This window comes from Pavona decussata, unplaced genomic scaffold (genome assembly GCF_977016875.1).
Source record: "Pavona decussata unplaced genomic scaffold, jaPavDecu1.1 SCAFFOLD_202, whole genome shotgun sequence".
Classification (NCBI taxonomy): Eukaryota; Metazoa; Cnidaria; class Anthozoa; order Scleractinia; family Agariciidae; genus Pavona; species Pavona decussata.
Window position 1 is genome coordinate 2,496,252 of NW_028145610.1, and position 17,884 is coordinate 2,514,135.

At 40.5% G+C, this 17,884-nt stretch overlaps 1 protein-coding gene across 1 annotated transcript in view; it reads left to right on the top strand.

The window, feature by feature from the left end:
* Window positions 1-15,801, top strand: part of LOC146461118 (tuberin-like) — a 47,515-nt gene extending 31,714 nt beyond the window's left edge. Inside the window, exons 30-43 of the mRNA XM_085087386.1 lie at window positions 208-845; window positions 1,869-1,973; window positions 2,505-2,719; window positions 3,228-3,285; window positions 3,629-3,672; window positions 3,972-4,091; window positions 4,287-4,347; window positions 4,424-4,713; window positions 4,895-5,129; window positions 5,816-6,093; window positions 11,378-11,651; window positions 12,416-12,555; window positions 14,344-14,514; window positions 14,776-15,801. Of these exons, the coding sequence (XP_084943512.1) occupies window positions 208-845; window positions 1,869-1,973; window positions 2,505-2,719; window positions 3,228-3,285; window positions 3,629-3,672; window positions 3,972-4,091; window positions 4,287-4,347; window positions 4,424-4,713; window positions 4,895-5,129; window positions 5,816-6,093; window positions 11,378-11,651; window positions 12,416-12,555; window positions 14,344-14,514; window positions 14,776-15,000 (2,854 nt within the window). The 3' untranslated portion in view covers window positions 15,001-15,801. The remainder of the gene's footprint in view (window positions 1-207; window positions 846-1,868; window positions 1,974-2,504; window positions 2,720-3,227; window positions 3,286-3,628; window positions 3,673-3,971; window positions 4,092-4,286; window positions 4,348-4,423; window positions 4,714-4,894; window positions 5,130-5,815; window positions 6,094-11,377; window positions 11,652-12,415; window positions 12,556-14,343; window positions 14,515-14,775) is intronic.
* The last annotated feature ends 2,083 nt before the right edge of the window (window positions 15,802-17,884 follow it).

A 17,884-nucleotide genomic window follows, 5' to 3' on the forward strand; every position in this document is an offset into this window, starting at 1 on the left:
GGCGAAAAACACATTTTCGTTCGGACGAAAAGAACGAAATTTACTTTCACATGAAAGGGGTGCTTTCTTCTTGCATTAATTCAACAACAACAACAACAACAACAACAACAACAACAACAAACTCAGCTGGTAGTCAATCACAATTCTCACAGAGGGCAATCTAAGTGGTAACGTGAAAAACACAGACAAAATTTCCTTCTTTTCCAGGACTAAAGCTGTGGAGTTCATGCTGGCCAGCGGTCACTCACGAACGTGGATGATTAGTAATACTATTGTAACAATAACCACATCCGGGACCTACATCGGTCTGGACGGAGTGTGTGATAACTGCCTTGCGCTGCGACAGAGAAAAGCGAACATTGAACTCAAAGAAAAAGATAAAGTAGAGAAAAGTCTGAAGCAGAGAAGCAATGCAGTGGATGACTCGACTGACTCTACCCAGGCGCCAAGCGACCACACACATGGCGCGGTTACTAGTCTGGTGGCTAGTACTCAGGCTTCTGCAAGTTCTCAGACAAGCACTGGCGTATCTTTGAAGCCCGAAAACAAATTCACGAGTCTGGAGAAAACAGCCCTTCATAAGTCTCACTCAGTTGACACTGCAAAGCTGAAATCCATGTCAGAAGTTCGCGCTAACATCGCCTCTGAACGACGACTTAGCGAGCCTCTTGTATCTGTTAGTTCTCAGAATTGCCAGTGTGTTTGCCAAGGCTGGGCAGAGATTTTTATTCGACGACCCAGCGGCAATATTTCTTGGATCATGCGCATTCAGAACCGAAATACGTCATCGAGTTTAGATGGTGACATCAGCATGGCTGTTGTGGATGATCCTGAAATTGGGGAATGTGAGTTTGTTTCACAATTTTTTGATCCAATGATAATTGCTAGCCTCTTTTGTTCGAAGTTGAAAAGATTTAGATGAAAGCAAAGTTTTGACAATCTCGCGAGAGTAGCTAGAGACTAATCAAGTTCTTAAGCATTTGTCGTTCCATTTTCATTCAATTGTTTACTAATATCTATTAATACTACAGAGAGCTTCCTAAGGAAGCATTTAAACACTTGCGGCCCGATTTGCAAAGACCTTGTAAGTTGAGATGCATCCTAAATATTGTTGGAACACAAGAATTCTATTGCTTACAATAACTTAGGGTGCGTTTCTTTGGGAGAATCCTAAAACGGATTTGTGATCTCAGATCATTCGGATTATGGTGCATCAAAGGAACCGACGAGTCCTTGTCCTGAGTGGATTCGTCGGTTCCTTTGATGCACCATAATCCGAATGGTCAGAGATCACAAATCCGTTCCAGGATTCTCCCAAAGAAACGCACCCTTAGTATTTCTTCAACCCGTTCAGGTTATGGGAATAAACGAGATGATCACCGAAGTTTAATTATCATGATGTTTAAGCAAATTCTCCTAAGCAACACCTTACAAAATATTTGAGAACTATGAGGAGAATTTGCATATGCTATTGGGGACTTAAAGGATTTGTTACTTATTTTTCTAGCTTATCGTTTTATTTTTTGATTTGATCACTGATTTTGAGTCTTTCTTGGCCACGCGAATTAATTCGTGTTTACCGTTTTTTTTTTTTAATGTATCCCTAATTGGCCCTAGAACTTCACATTGTGATGACCTCTTGTTTATCTTGACTGTTTTAGTTTCTCCTTACAAATCATTTCTCTCGATGATGAAAACCATTTTATTTATGACAAAGCAAAGAAAAAATCTTGTAAACTAGTGAAGCAAAATTAATGCAAAACTTTCATCGCCGAAAAAAAAAAAAAAAAAGCGGGGAGAAAAAAAATTGACCGCTCCTCAAAATCATGGTATATTGGTGTACTGAGTAAGTCCTTCCTTTTGTCTAGCTTTAACTCCGCACAGTGAAAAGCACGCGGAGATCCTCAGTAGAAGTACGGAGAGTGGATCGGTTATTGTCGATGTGGTCAGGCAAACCAATCCCTCGGACGCAGGTTTGTGCCTTGGCAGTTTAATTTTGAATTTTGAACAGCGCTTCTGTGTAGGATTTGAACATATTGACTCAAGAGTTCAAAATTGCTGACAAATATCTGTAATTTGAATGGTCAACTTACAGACTAGAGAGGTTGCACAGACTCAAAAATTGTGGCAGCAACATCACGTGAAAGGACAAGTCTTCGAAACTTGCTGTAGGGACTACCTATAAGCATCAAGAAGTCTAGTCCGCACGTTTTCCTACAGATTCAAACTGGTTTGAATTGAACGGACGAGTGCCCGGGTCATATGCCGTCAAAATGATACTTGGCCCTTGGTGTAAACTGTTCGTGGGACAAATCCCTCCAACCAGTCCCCTGGTCTAAATACCACAATGGACTTCACCCGGGGACTTGTCCTCTTCCGTGTAGCGATCCTTAATAAATCCTTTGTGTCATTCAATATGAATTGTTTACCATTTACTTTTAAGCTTCAAGCTGTTTTCCAGTTAAATCAAGGCTCCTTATACTTTCCTTTGTTTCCACCATCAGCCTCAGATTCCTCCACTTCTACCTGCCAGCTGGGCCACACTGAAGGAGACAACACCCTCGAGCCACCTCAGCTAGACCCAGTCCTCATCTACTCCCCAACCGGAAGCACGGACTCTCCCCAGAGTACTTCAGCGGGGTCCATTGATTCCGAGTCCTATGAAGGAAGGGACAGGCTCCTTAGCAGGAGCCCGAGAAAGAAACCAAATGTCTTTACAGTGAGTTTTGAATCAGTCAAAGAAGCGGTTGTTTACTGTTTTCAAGGCCAGTTAAGGAGAGTGTTCTCTCAGACTCTCGCGTGCATTTTGTGCTGAAAAAAAAAATTGGAAGATTATCTTGAACATTTCAAATTGTCCACAGTTGATCGATGTCAGTCATGTACAAGAAGACTGATACCACAAAGCCATGATCTTTATATTGCGCGGTTTCCTTAGATACAACTTTCAATTCTTTGCCATAAGCTAAGTATTAGATTTTAAAGTCATCTTCAACGAGATAGATGATTAATCGGGGACTAGCGTTAATCGGCTTTCGATTACTGGCGACATACTGCTGGGGGTAACCCTGTGATGGACTAGCAACCCAGAAACCGGTTTAATCTCCCGTCATGTGGGCCATTTATAGGCTCGAGTGCGGTTTTACCTTTATCTTCAAGTATAATAGCTTATCATTTATTATGTTGTTAATGGTTCTGTTCGCGTTGGTCTAACGTCTCTTTCATTTCAGATGAGAGAGTCGGAGTTCTCTGACTTAGCAGGAAGCCTGGAAACCACTCCCACAGAAGGTAATATCATTTAGAATTGCATTCTAACCCCAATGTAAGGATCAGCCGTGAGACAAGGCCTCCTTTTTCCAGTAGCAAATACATTTACCAAACTATTTTCACGCATTGTAGTAAGTGGTTTCAACTCGGTTTTAATTCGCAGAGAGTGACGAAGTTCATAATCTGCAAGGCCCTGAAAGTGGCTCGAGTTTCTTGATCCCCAAAGCTTCTATTCTTTTTTCTTCTTTTTCTCTGTTGTAATAATTAACCACGTTTAGTGTACCAAAACATTTGACTGTTAGAGGTGAAAGACATTCAATCTAGTTTTTTGAATTGTTTACATTTAAATTTCTTGATTTTGTAGATGTAGCGCTGAATAAGAGCAGAAAAGGACTGCACTTTGAAAAGGTAAGGCGGATTGTAGGTATCAAACAGCCCAGTTTTTTGTATGTGGTAACCTCTTCCTTAACACTTTCTCACCTCTACAATCCGCCAATGTCCTCTTAGGAAAAGCAACGGGAAGTTGAAACAGGGTTCACGGGATTTGACTCCTTCTGCCAGTGCAGTGTAACCATGATACCCCATCAGGTTATGTCCACATTATTCCGGACCCAGTTAAAAAAAAAAAAGTTTCACAGATAAATCTTTTGTTCCTACTGCTCAGGTCAAACAATACTGCTTACTTTTTTCCTCATCTCTTCATTTAGCCTGAACTTGGAGTGTCCCCTGCTGAACATTTACCAGTTTCGTCTCTGCCAGGACAGAGCCATTGGGAGCAAACCAGAAGAACAGAAACTAAATATCTATCATCCTCCGAGATGTATCGGGTAAGACTGGGACGAGATTCAAATGAGTCTGAGTTCATGTTGCCTTATTTGGAATGAGAATACATGGAGCGGTAGTAACAAATACCTTATATGGCGAAGTGTCATCTTACGGCAAACGAACATTAGCATGCGACATGCATACTTGTTGCAATTTTGGGTTTCATGGCTAATGGTGACGTTTTCCTTTCCACGTAGCTCGCCAGTGATGAAGAGAGTGTACAGTCGCTGAATATTGAAGACCACGAGGACCGTGCTGGTAGGAAATATCAGCAAAAATAACGCGATTTTGTAATATTTTCATGTCATCTAATCGTTTATTATCTTGACTACAGGAGAACAAAAGGTGGAACAGGCAGATAAAGATCTTCCTGGACAGCATGTCATCACTCCAGCAAAAAAAGCCGAGAGACCGAAATCATTGCCCTTGCATTCCCTCAACGCTGACCCACCAGTCATTCGAGAAAGCCCCGAGTTTGCTTTAGGCAAGGTCTTTGGTGATCAGGACAAAACTGCTTTCACTGCGAGTCTTGATTCGGGTTCAAGTAATGTTCGTCAGCTTCCAGGACCCTCGCATTCACCTAAACCACGAGGAGCCTCTGGGGGCCAAGACAATAGCTCCCAGGTAAGAATGATTTACAGATTGTCAGGTTGTCATTTAAAAATATATTTTCTTTAGTTTTAACGCTTCTTAAGAGGTTCAGTGCCCTTTTGGGCGGTTTTTAGTTTACTGTCGAAAGTAATTTCGCGTTCTCTTTTGTTTTTGTTTTTGGTGTCCGGCATAATCTGCAAATCCCTCTCCCCAGGCCCCCAAGAAAGCCAAGCTGAAGAAGTCTTCCAGCATAAGTTCACCAATCAGAAACAGGAGAGACTTGGATCACTCAGCCCACTCCCCATTCACGTCCCCCCGCCAGGGAAGAAGTGCAATGGCCGTGAAAAGTAAGGAGGCTGAAGACAGGCACGGTTACCTGGCTATCCTCGGAGATCCGAAGAAGAGCTCGTCTTCACCGGAGTTGTCTTCGCCACCCGCCATCCCAAAAGGTAACCATGGGAACAGCTGATTGCTTCTTTGTACCCTGTGTGAAACTGTGATGCAAGCGTGAATAAGGCATTAGGCAGATGTCGGGTATTTGCCTTTTTTGAAGAATTGTCTTTGTCAAAATCCCTTTTCTGGGGCCAGACAAAAAGAGATCTGGTCAAACTGCGTTATTTTGATGATTCATTTTTTTTTTCTATACTTTATCTACACTGGCCATGAACGCGACAGTCAAAGGGGCGAGCTGCACCGTTTGCAACGTCTTACATTTTTGAGGGGACAAAAGTACGAACAACAGAACAATATTCTCAGCCCTAAAAAACAATGCAGCTGCAGGTTATCAGGGTCCAGAGAAAATAGAGATTTTGAAGGGTGTAGGTCTACTGCAATCAAATGCTACAGGGTGGGAATGGAAAGGTGAAATTTGACCGCCGGTGTAAATGTTCCCACATTTTTACCTTGGGTATTAGAGGTTTTAATGTAACGAAATACTACGGCGCTGAGTTTGGGAGTGTATTCTCTTTACTCATTGTATTTTTGTGCGATCTTGACAGACATACCACGCTTTGGAAGAAATACAAGGTTTCTTTTATTAATTTCGTAGACCTTCCTTTGTTCAAGTAAGGTAAAGGTGGTTCTGAAGATGCCTTTTTTTTTAATAAGACTCTTTATTTATTAATTTACGGTGCAGTGGCAGCATTTCGTAACACTGAAGCCACAAAGCGACGGACCTCTCGCACCAGAATGGTGCCCTACACAGGAGGACCTCAGTCCATAAACAAGTCTTCTAAGTCAGCCCCATTATTAGGCGACGTCCCAGACACAGGGCCCAAAGAGCCCCCAATACTGGTGACCCCATCAGAATCGTTCAGGTACCCTTTGGACCCCTGTTTTGTGTTCCTACAGCTGTATCATGCCTCATTCTTGGGCCCATCTCACGAGAAACCTCAACCTCTATCTGAAAGCGAGGTAAGTTGAACTTCAGTTTGCATTGAGATTAAATAAGATAAACCTAATATCAAATAGATTGAAATTGAAATGTGTTTAAGAGTGCCTGACTGTAACTTTCGAGAATCGCTGGCCAAGCTTGAAAAATCGAAACTCCTGATAATTTGCCTGAAGTTTACTTTTGGGGAACTATCTTCGAAAATATTATTTGAATGTTCTGGAAATTTTTAGTTTTCGAGAATTTTGGAGAAAACGAAATAACGGGTTTTGCCTCATTAATTATGCAAAAATCTCACTCGAAATTAGGCAAGTTCAATACGCTTGTGTTGAAACAGCACGCAACGCTAGAAAGCGAGGTCGGTTTTGAATAAGAGCATAACTCACCTACTTTCTATCAATGGGACCTATGTAAACTTTTGTAGAACTTTGGAGGGTTTTATGGCTCTTTGAAAAATTGACATTTTGAGGACTTCGCGATGAGGCGAAAATTGAGTAAGTTTGAAGGTTTAAAATGCATCTTGGTATGTCAGGTATCGACTCGAGAGGAACATTGTGATAAAGCTTGGGTCTTCGTCTTTAATAATACGAAATAAAAAATCTGGGCAATCAATGCACGCGCTGACGAAAACCAAAGTTAGCGAGGCTTCGTTAACAAATTTGCATAATTCGCAACTGTTGAGAAAATGCTATGTTGTGGCGACTCGGTGAAAACATTGACCCAGGCTATCTTCAAATGGTTATTTTACCCCACATTGCATTTGTCTGTTTCTCTTTCTTGTTTTAATAACGTGGTAGAAAAGGTCTGGAAAAAAAATGCGTGATCGGAAAAGAAAATATTCGTCAAATTCTGGTGGGAAATTTGCATAATGCAAATCTTCCAATAAATCTTTCTGCAAAGGAATCTGATTGGGAAGGTTTCGTTAAGAGACCATTTGACCGAAACACCCCACATAAAAGGAGTCAAAACAACGTTTAATTATTCGATTTTAACCAATTATTGTCGAATCTTAACCTTTAAATTAATAGTGCCAAAGTGATACTCGCTATTGCGTTATCTGCGTCACGTCAGTAGCTGTCGATAAGTCTTAGAATATAATGCCCACAAACCAACTTGTGCTGCGAAATTGCCAATTACAACAACTAGAAAAAAGACCTTTATTTACTGGCATATGAGTGGCTTTGATAAAAATAAAACGTTCACATGACACTTGAATCACGTTTAAAAGATACATGCTTGTCAAATGAGATGCGAAAGTTGGACACAGGATCGGTCAAAGTGAATATTTTTAATTAAATCAAGTTTGTTTACTGGAATGCATGCTTTTTCAAATAGCTAGTCCAACCTTCTTCAGTGGCCTTCCAAATAATGATCACCCAGAATTGGGTCAGTCAAAAAAGCTCTCAATTCGTGTTGTTTGATACTGTACCTTCGCAAGTGACTGAAAAACAATGTCAGCTGGCACGCCATATTTTAACGTAATTACTGGTATGAAAATATCACACATGCACGGATACACGCTTCAAAAAACCTGTGTGCCAATTTCCGTTTGACAAAGTAATAACCTACCTACAGTCCACATTGGCTGTAGGAGATGCATTTATCTTTGTCGAATGTCAACAACAGAAACACGGGTATCTCAGTGACACTGTATACACGCAATGTCTACTGCATACATCACTGTTAGCCGAAGCTCTATGACCTTTGTTTGACCTTTATATTTTGATGTCACGATGAGTGTTACGCAATGGCGTAAATCGTTACGGTTTGTATGGGAATTTACGAACGTGTTTTGGAGTCGAAAATAAAGGACATAAATTGAACAAGAATTGCTTACGTTGTCTCCTTGATCTCTTGCCAGTGTTTGTGCGCCATATTTTGGCCATTTTAGTACGATTCCAGTGGGTATTTAAAGGTTTGTTGAACATTTTCCTCGCTCTATATCCTACTATATATGTCCCCAAAAGGTTGGTCACTTCAGTAGCAATAGTTTTCGTTGCAACGTCAACAATGAGGTCAGTACAAAGTCTGAGTCGCAGACAAAGGACTGCGGATATTAAAGAGAAACTAAAGTAAGCTTCGGACTTCGGACTACGGACTACGGACTACGGACTGGGTTTAAAGGAGAACTGAAGTCTGAAAATCATATTTTTCTTGTATTCATTCTCAGTAAGTTTAATATGTATCAAATCAAGTTTCGGTAGTTGTTTTTGTCCCTTTATTGTTTTTTTTTTTTTTTTTAGAAACAAAACAAGGACTTGGAATAAAATAGTGAGGATCGACAGTGCAAACATAAAATCTTGCTTTATCTCGGCGAAACAGCTGGATTTTAAATACGCGCTGAGGAGAGCCGTCATTTTAGTTTTAAGCATTCATCTCAGGGTTCGATATGGTGAAAACTGGCGTGATTAAATTCGCAAAAGGATGTTTGATGATCATGATCATGATCAGCCAATGAGCCCACGTGCGCAATCATCTAGATGTCGTACAAAGACATGTATGCAGTAGACATTTCGTGTATACAGTGTCACTGAGATACCCGTGTTTCTGTTGTTGACATTCGACGAAGATAAATGCATGCCCTACAGCCAATGTAAACTGTAGGGCGTGCAGTCAGTCCATAGTTCGTAGTCCAAAGTCCTCCTATCCTAATACGAACTTTATGCGCACCCCGTGGTCCGCAGTTCTTCGTCTGCGACTCGTGTTTTATAATGACCGCGTTGTTAACGTTGCAATTTATTTCAAAGAATACTATTGCTACCAAAGTGACCACGATTTTGGGGATATATATCTATAGTGGGATATCGTATAGAGAGAGGAAAATTTTCAGCAAACCTTTTAAAACCCACTGGAATCGTACTAAAATGGCCAAAATATGGCGCACAAACACTGGCAAGAGATCAAGGAGACAAGGTAAGCAATTTTTGTTCAATTCATGCCCTTTACTTTCGACTCCAAAACACATTCGTAAATTCCCATACAAACCCTTATAATTTACGCCATTGCGTAACACTCATCGTGACATCAAAATATAAAGGTCAAACAAAGGTCATAGAGCTTCGGCTAACAGTGATGTATGCAGTAGACATTGCGTGTATACAGTGTCACTGAGATACCCGTGTTTCTGTTGTTGACATTCGACAAAGATAAATGCATCTCCTACAGCCAATGTGGACTGTAGGTAGGTTATTATTTTGTCAAACGGAAATTGGCACACAGGTTTTTTGAAGCGTGTATCCGTGCATGTGTGACATTTCATACCAGTAATTACGTTAAAATATGGCGTGCCAGCTGACATTGTTTTTCAGTCACTTGCGAAGGTACAGTATCAAACAACACGAATTGAGAGCTTTTTTGACTGACCCAATTCTGGGTGACCATTATTTAGAAGGCCACTGAAGAAGGTTGGACTAGCTATTTGAAAAAGCATGCATTCCAGTAAACAAACTTGATTTAATTAAAAATATTCACTTTGACCGATCCTGTGTCCAACTTTCGCATCTCATTTGACAAGCATGTATCTTTTAAACGTGATTCAAGTGTCATGTGAACGTTTTATTTTTATCAAAACCACTCATATGCCAGTAAATAAAGGTCTTTTTTCTAGTTGTTGTAATTGGCAATTTCGCAGCACAAGTTGGTTTGTGGGCATTATATTCTAAGACTTATCGACAGCTACTGACGTGACGCAGATAACGCAATAGCGAGTATCACTTTGGCACTATTAATTTAAAGGTTAAGATTCGACAATAATTGGTTAAAATCGAATTATTAAACGTTGTTTTGACTCCTTTTATGTGGGGTGTTTCGGTCAAATGGTCTCTTAACGAAACCTTCCCAATCAGATTCCTTTGCAGAAAGATTTATTGGAAGATTTGCATTATGCAAATTTCCCACCAGAATTTGACGAATATTTTCTTTTCCGATCACGCATTTTTTTCCAGACCTTTTCTAACACCTTATTAAAACAAGAAAGAGAAACAGACAAATGCAATGTGGGGTAAAATAACCATTTGAAGATAGCCTGGGTCAATGTTTTCACCGAGTCGCCACAACATAGCATTTTCTCAACAGTTGCGAATTATGCAAATTTGTTAACGAAGCCTCGCTAACTTTGGTTTTCGTCAGCGCGTGCATTGATTGCCCAGATTTTTTATTTCGTATTATTAAAGACGAAGACCCAAGCTTTATCACAATGTTCCTCTCGAGTCGATACCTGACATACCAAGATGCATTTTAAACCTTCAAACTTACTCAATTTTCGCCTCATCGCGAAGTCCTCAAAATGTCAATTTTTCAAAGAGCCATAAAACCCTCCAAAGTTCTACAAAAGTTTACATAGGTCCCATTGATAGAAAGTAGGTGAGTTATGCTCTTATTCAAAACCGACCTCGCTTTCTAGCGTTGCGTACTGTTTCAACACAAGCGTATTGAACTTGGCTAATTTTGAGTGAGATTTTTGCATAATTAATGAGGCAAAACCCGTTATTTCGTTTTCTCCAAAATTCTCAAAAACTAAAAATTTCCAGAACATTCAAATAATATTTTCGAAGATAGTTCCCCAAAAGTAAACTTCAGGCAAATTATCAGGAGTTTCGATTTTTCAAGCTTGGCCAGCGATTCTCGAAAGTTACAGTCAGGTACTCTTAAGTTATGCAGTGTTCATTTTTCAGTGTAAGTATTCGTTTGATTTTCTGTATTCTGGAATTAGAAGAAATCTAATAGTCTTAGATTTAACTTGTAAAGACATTCGAACTGCATATTGTGGTAACTCTTGACGAACGAGAAAACGATTGTCCGATATTCATGTTTTAGTTCGTTTTTATTGGCTCAAAATCCCCGACTTTTCTTTGTGTTTTCTTTGTGCTAACTCCTCACATCGACCCCACTCTTGGGCCCCGTTAAGACCAGAGGTCTGTGTCCGAGAACCGTGCACGGGTACCTAGTGTGAACATATCGTTTTATCGATGCCTGGCCACTGTCTGAACATAATTTTGTCAGTTCCCACGCTTTTTCCTCATGCCTCCGTGCGATACAGTAAACCAAATGGCGGGCGCTAAATTGAACACGATTGCTCCTTGGTCACCAAAGAGCAACGCCCAAAGAACAACGCCCTTTGCAGTGGCCGGGCACTTGGCCCCTACTTCTCAAAGCTTACCGACTTTTGTTCCTTGCTATCGTGGAAACGGTCAATTGGTATTAAGCACCCAGTGATTTTTTTGAGGTTTTATGCAGCGTTCACCAGATGTAAGTGGCTTCTGGTACTAGGCTTAAAAGCAAATATTTCTATTGTCATTTTCCGTGAAGGTGATTGAACGAGCCATCAAGTGCCTGGACCGCATTCCACCCTATGATACACACAAGATTGGAGTCATCTATGTTGGGCCTGGACAACACGACAACGAAGCTGCAATATTGCGTAATGTATACGGATCATCCCGCTACATGGCGTTTCTTGCGGGTCTCGGGACGCTTGTTCGACTGAGGGACTGCCCGCCTGCCGAGATCTACACTGGGGGACTGGACAGGAATGGCGCGGACGGTGAATTTGCGTACAGTTGGCAGGATGATATCTGTCAAGGTATCCCAGAAGTCTTTGGAAGTAGAAATGGAGCAGAACCTTTATAAATTTCATTTGTTGTGAGAGTAATAATTTTCGTAAAGGAATTTCATATTTCAACAAGCTTTTCAGTTTGAAATTAATTAGACTCAAACCGATTCAAAAGTTAGAGCTATCTTGTTCTGTCAACTGGCTTTCATTTAAATAGTTACACTTTAGGAGTTAATCCAGTCCAAATAATTAGAACCACCTAGTACACAATAGCAAGAGTATCATGGAAAAGTTCAGTTGACAATCTTTATGGAGTCCTTAAGTTATTTTCTGAGAGGCCCACTTAAAAGTTCACTGTAAAGATAAGCAGAAAAGAAATATCGTAACAAACAGTAAAATCATAGAAAAATCTAAAACTAGGTGCCAAACTTTACAAATACCAGTCAAGAACTAAAAGAATGTCATCGCTGCAAATTAGTCCTAGAGAGGCCACGCCTCAACTTTCTTCCATTTCCCGTCTCACCTTTAAATAGCCACACTTCAGAAGTTCATTCACGGAGCCACATTGTTGCACAGGAGAGTACTGCTTAGTACTTTCATTTGTGTAGTTACATTTTTAGAATCCAACTTAGAACGTCGTCACGTGACTCAAATTGTTAACAGGCAGAAGCAATCAAACCATAGAGTATGCAATTTTGTGAGCCAGGCAATAAGCAATCTTATAGTGTTAAAATTTTCTCCGATTTGAGTAATTTCTGTATACTCTTGACGCCTGATCGCTTTCTTTCTTTCAGTTATTTTCCATGTCGCCACACTGATGCCAACCCGTGAATCGGATTCAGGTTGCAACTCGAAAAAGATGCACATTGGAAACGACTTTGTTACCATCGTCTACAATGACTCGCAGCAAACAGTCAAGTTTGGTACAATTAAGGTGAGATGATGATGATGAAAACACTCTAACCAAAATTCTAACTATATAAGGATGCAATAAAATGATTTAAAAACTAATGAAAACAAATCACAATGAATTGAATTTAGAATGAAATTTTAAATAAAAGGGTTTTAATACTAGTTTTAAATGTACTTAAGGACTTTGAAGTTCTACTATACACCTTATTCCAAAATGGCGGCTGCCTCAGACGATCTGGGTCGAGTAGCACGAGAGCGAGGCATCGAGGGCCATGATTCTATGTTTGCATGTCTACATGTGGAAGTGTAGTCCGAAAACTGCCTCAAAACTGCTGTGTCCCCGGGTGTAAGAAAAAAGTTTACGAAGAGGATGGCGTTAAAATATCTTTCCATAAGTTCTCTGAAGACAGAGGACTGTTCAGGAAATGGATAGTTGTCATCAAAAGAGATGTTCGCAAAGAGTTTAGAGTGACTGATCATACGAGGGTTTGCTCAAGCGCTTTAAATCGAGTGATTATCTCACATTACTTACAGGCCGTAAAAAAATGTTAAAACCGACAGAGAGTGCCGTCTATATTTTTTTGGAAGCAAGGCTCTCCGGTAAAGAGGAAGTCCCCGAAGGAGAGAAGTCCTGTTAAGCGAAAAATCGTGGCGAAGGGGTCGGAAACAAGTACTGCGAACGCTCCTCTATTTCTTTTTCCAGTTCAGACATACGTTCATCTTGCGTGCCTTTATCGTCGACTTCCAGCACATCGGACGTTTTGTCGATCTTTTCGTTTATAGCACCAGCTGTCACGCGTCCCAACGTTCGCGGTACTTGTTTCCGACCCCTTCGCCCCGATTTCTCGCTTTACAGGACTTCTTTTCTTCGGGGACTTCCTCTTTACCGGAGAGCCTTGCTTCCAAAAAAAATATAGTCGGTTTCATCCTTTTTTTACGGCCTGTAAGTAATGTGAGATAATCACTCGATTTAAAGCGTCTTAAGCAAACCCTCGTATGATCAGTCACTCTAAACTCTTTGCGAACATCTCTTCGGATGGCAACTATTCATTTCCTAACAGTTTTCTGTCTTCAGGGAACTTATGGAAAGATATTTTAACGCCATCCTCTTCGTAAACTTTTTTCTTACACCCGGGAACACAACAGTTTTGAGGCATATTTCTGACTATACTGCCACATGAAAACATGTAAACATTGAATCGTAGCCCTCGATGCCTCGCTCTCGTGCTACTCGACCCAGATCGGCTGAGGCAGCCGCCATTTTGGAATAAGGTGTATAATCTGGCAAATTATGCGAGACCATTGGTGCAGTTACTGAAAAGGTCGCTTTCCATAGGTTAGAAAGAGAGTTCGGGGCCCAGTTGTATAAAGCATCTCAAGATAAGTGTAAGTTTTCTGGAGTAGAAAACTGCCGTTTATCTTAAGATCTCTTATACAACCCAGGTTCTCAAAATCTTGGCCCTTTTGATGATGTAGTTATTCAAAATCCTTTTCAGACCTTACCTCTAAAATGCGTACCCGTTGTCAGGCTTTCAGACCAAAAATCGTTTAAATCTCCACCTGTTTTCAGGCGAAGACGGCCAAAAATCCCTTGGGGCGGCACATGCCCACAGCATACAGCTCCACAAGATAGCATTGTTCGATGGCACATATAGGCGCATAGGCACACATTAGGAATTCATCTACGGACGCAAATAACCACCTTGTACACCATAATAAAAGGCACCAAAGCAAAGCATTGCTCAGTTGCTTTTATTCATTGAATAAATAGAATGGTAAAATACTTGTAACCTTCGATTTTCATCACCAGGGTCAGTTCAATTTTGCTGAAGTGCTTATTAAACCGCTTGACAATGCATCTAATATGGTGACCCTGAGGTTCAAGGACGAGCTGAAGGATTTGCTGACAGACACAGGACCACGAGTCATCTCTGACGTTAACCTTCCTCGCTTGGTGCGGCAGCTGGTTGTTCATATCAATGTAAGTGGAAGTGATTTGTTGTCTACGGACTTATAACAGTTGTGTTTCTTTTCCTTTCTATCCTTCCTTCCTTCAGCCCATCAAAATGAGGGTTAAACATTCAGGATGTAACCGCAAATGCTTTTTGAAAATTATTTTTTCCAGTAACAGTACTTTTTTTTTTTATTTCGGGGTGAAACGTAGGCGAGACAAGTACCTTGTCTTGCCTCGTGCTTGCTACGGTCCTACTTTCCTCAACTGCCCTTTATGACTCCTTTTCAGATGGCATCGGTTATTCACCAAAGTCAAAAGAGACCTACAGACGCTTATGGGTGTAACTGGCTCGAGAGATTGCGTCAGATTAAACGCGTGCGCACTAAAGCGGTGGCAGAGAACAACTCAGTTCCTACTAGCCCTCTTGGGAAAGTATCTCCGTCACCTGGGCTGCGCCCGACATCTCTCCAGAGCACAGGTCTCACGGACTTCACTGAGTACATCATGAGGTAGGATTGAATCGTCACAAAATCAACTAATGGACGAACCTTATTAGCGTCGGTCCTACCCATTTCGATTTTTTTAGCCATTGACGTTTGCTTTAAAGACTTTTTCATCAATGGTTCGTACATCAAGTTAAAGGATGCAATGCTTAAGTGAACAGTCACAGTGTTACTCTACGTGTGGAGACTTCTTGTTTGGCGTGTGTCCCGCTAGCAAAAGAAACCTCTCAAAGCGCAAGAAATTATGTCAGTCAAGCGAAGACTCGAAGCACAAGATTAGAACTTAACTCCGCTTCATATTGACAACAGTTACAGTCACAAAGAAACTTAACGTAAAATTGTCAAGTCTGTCAAACTTTACGACAAGGGAAATTTCGTTTTGGTTTTGTGAATCATTTTTCTTACGTGAAACTTCAATTCACGTGACCTATCCATGATGATGTTCACAGGAAGTGCCTTTTTTGGCATCCAATAGCTGTGAACTCGCGCGATCATGTATGACCTCTACCTCAACATCGCAGGATGAAAATTGAGGGGAATGTAGAATGGACCAGTAGAAAACGTTTGCTTCTCACGTAGAGGTAATTTACAAATTATTCAAAGCTTTTTGTAATGGCCATTCCACGTGGTTATGGCGTAAAGATGCTAAGCGTTACTTTTGTCTATGTAAAAGTTGTGAAGCCACGCATTTTTGAAAAGTCGATAATGCAAATTATATTAAATTATATTCAAATTTAAGACGATTAGATATTGGAAGATTATAAGTTAATTATATCAAAAGCGAAAACGAATAAATATAGCCAGGAAAATTGTTGTTCCTACGTTCTCGTGATGGATATAAAGCTAAGAGCTTTGGCCACCTCCTCATTGATGCAGATATGTTGACGAATCTTAATGCATGTTGAAAGAAAATAGATGTCAATTTCCCACCGTCATCTCACCTCTGTCAGTGAACATTATACAGCTCAACAAAAGTTGTCCAATAAAAAGCGTAAAAGGGTACGCGACAATGCCGAAAGGTAGCCTGGAAAATACCCAATAAATTTTTAGTAAAAGCTCAGAATCCACATTGCCAGTCTTCGCTGTACGGTCGAGGCATTATGCATTCTGAACTTTTATTAAAATTTATTGGGTATTTACCAGACTACCTTTTGGCATTGTCACGTACGCTTTTACGCTTTTTGTGGACAACCTTTTTCGAAAGGTTGGTGTATCTGATTCACAGTAGACCGCACATGCCAAATGGACAAACGTCAAAGCATAGCTTTCTCAATTGCATTCGCGATAACAGTAGCATTGGACGGTTGAAAACACAGAAGCAAATATCCGATTTTCTTCTCGCAACCGTATCCACTGCAGAATTGCAATAGTCAAAGCACTTCGTTCCAGGTTAAGTCTCTTACCTGGAATCCAGAAAGGAACGTCTAGTCATCAATAGTTATCCAGAAACGCTGTTGAAGAATTGTCTCCAAAACGGGACAAAGAATAAAGCAGCACGAGAAAGACCAGCGAACCTTGTGGTTATCTCCTACGTAAAGGTCGCCTCGGATACGCTTTTAAATGGCAACCAGTGTATTTTATTTTCATTAATGAGAAACTTTAACTATTTTAGACCAAAGGTGTGTTGCTTTTTTTACCCTGTAAGTTGTGTATTTTTACTGAAAATGGGGTTGTTTATTACCATTTTGCACATTGGGTGAATGCTTAGAAAACCTCTGGTCAACCTAGAATCAACGGGTTACACAACCGTGTTGAAAATGTTATAAAACAGTTGGTTCATGAGTCAGCTGTGCATTCATTTGGGAAGTTTGGAGAGCACTCAAGAGGCTAGAGTTGCTCTCGGCTACGCCTCGAGCAACACTTACCCATCTTTCGTGCTCTCCAAACTTCCCGCGTGCTTCATATCTCGATGAACGCACGCTGACGCATGAACTAATTGTTAACTAGAAATACGTGACTCGCAAAACCTCGCGAAGCTGGGGCTGAGTGGAAAACCCTCTTTACTCGTACTGTAGCATCAAATGAGGAGATTAAAAGGGGCATAGGATTTTTTTTTTATGAGCATGGTCTTTTCGTAGTTCCACAGGCTAGTAATCTATTTCTGACGCGACGTAATGTACAACGGGCGTGCAGCTCTGTCGTGTTCGATGAATTTATTTCCCACGGAAAATTATTTTACTGCGGCCACGAACGTGTAATTTCTTCAATGCAATCTTTCACAAAAAAGATTGCTAAAAGAAAGGGAAAATATTCTGGAGAGATAGTTCTGTATCCAGTGAATATTGATGAACATTGCAGTTGAAATTTGATCATGCACGCATATTTTTTCCGATGTATGCAAATTTTTTTCAGACGACGCCAGACAGTCTGACGTCATTCATACTTTGTTTGCGCACAGTTGCCAGGCAACAACACGGACACCTTCACGGAAATATATAAACATATAAATATATGTTCGGCTCGAATTAGCACGGCTTAGCTCCCGAGCGCGGCCTTCGGCCCGACAAATTTATTAACCTCGCTACGCTCGGGCCTTCGGCCCTCGCTTCGCGAGGAATTATTCATTAAATTACATGCAGATGCATGTATCAAACAATAAAACTATGTTATTCCCAAGGAAAATATAATAAAATGAATGAATGATATATATTTTGCAGTATCGTTAAAGAAACAGATGCAACTGTCATTGTGAATAATCCCATAATTCCACATGTCTCGGGGTCAATAATAGTAATAATAACGATGATGATAACGATAATGATAAAGATAAAACGAAGAAAAAAAGGCGTTAACCAAACGGTTTCGCGTCATGGTTGACTCTTCATATTGAAATATATCGTTGTTGACAGAGATAAGTCAAACAAACGGCTACAACAAACAAACAAAAAAACGGA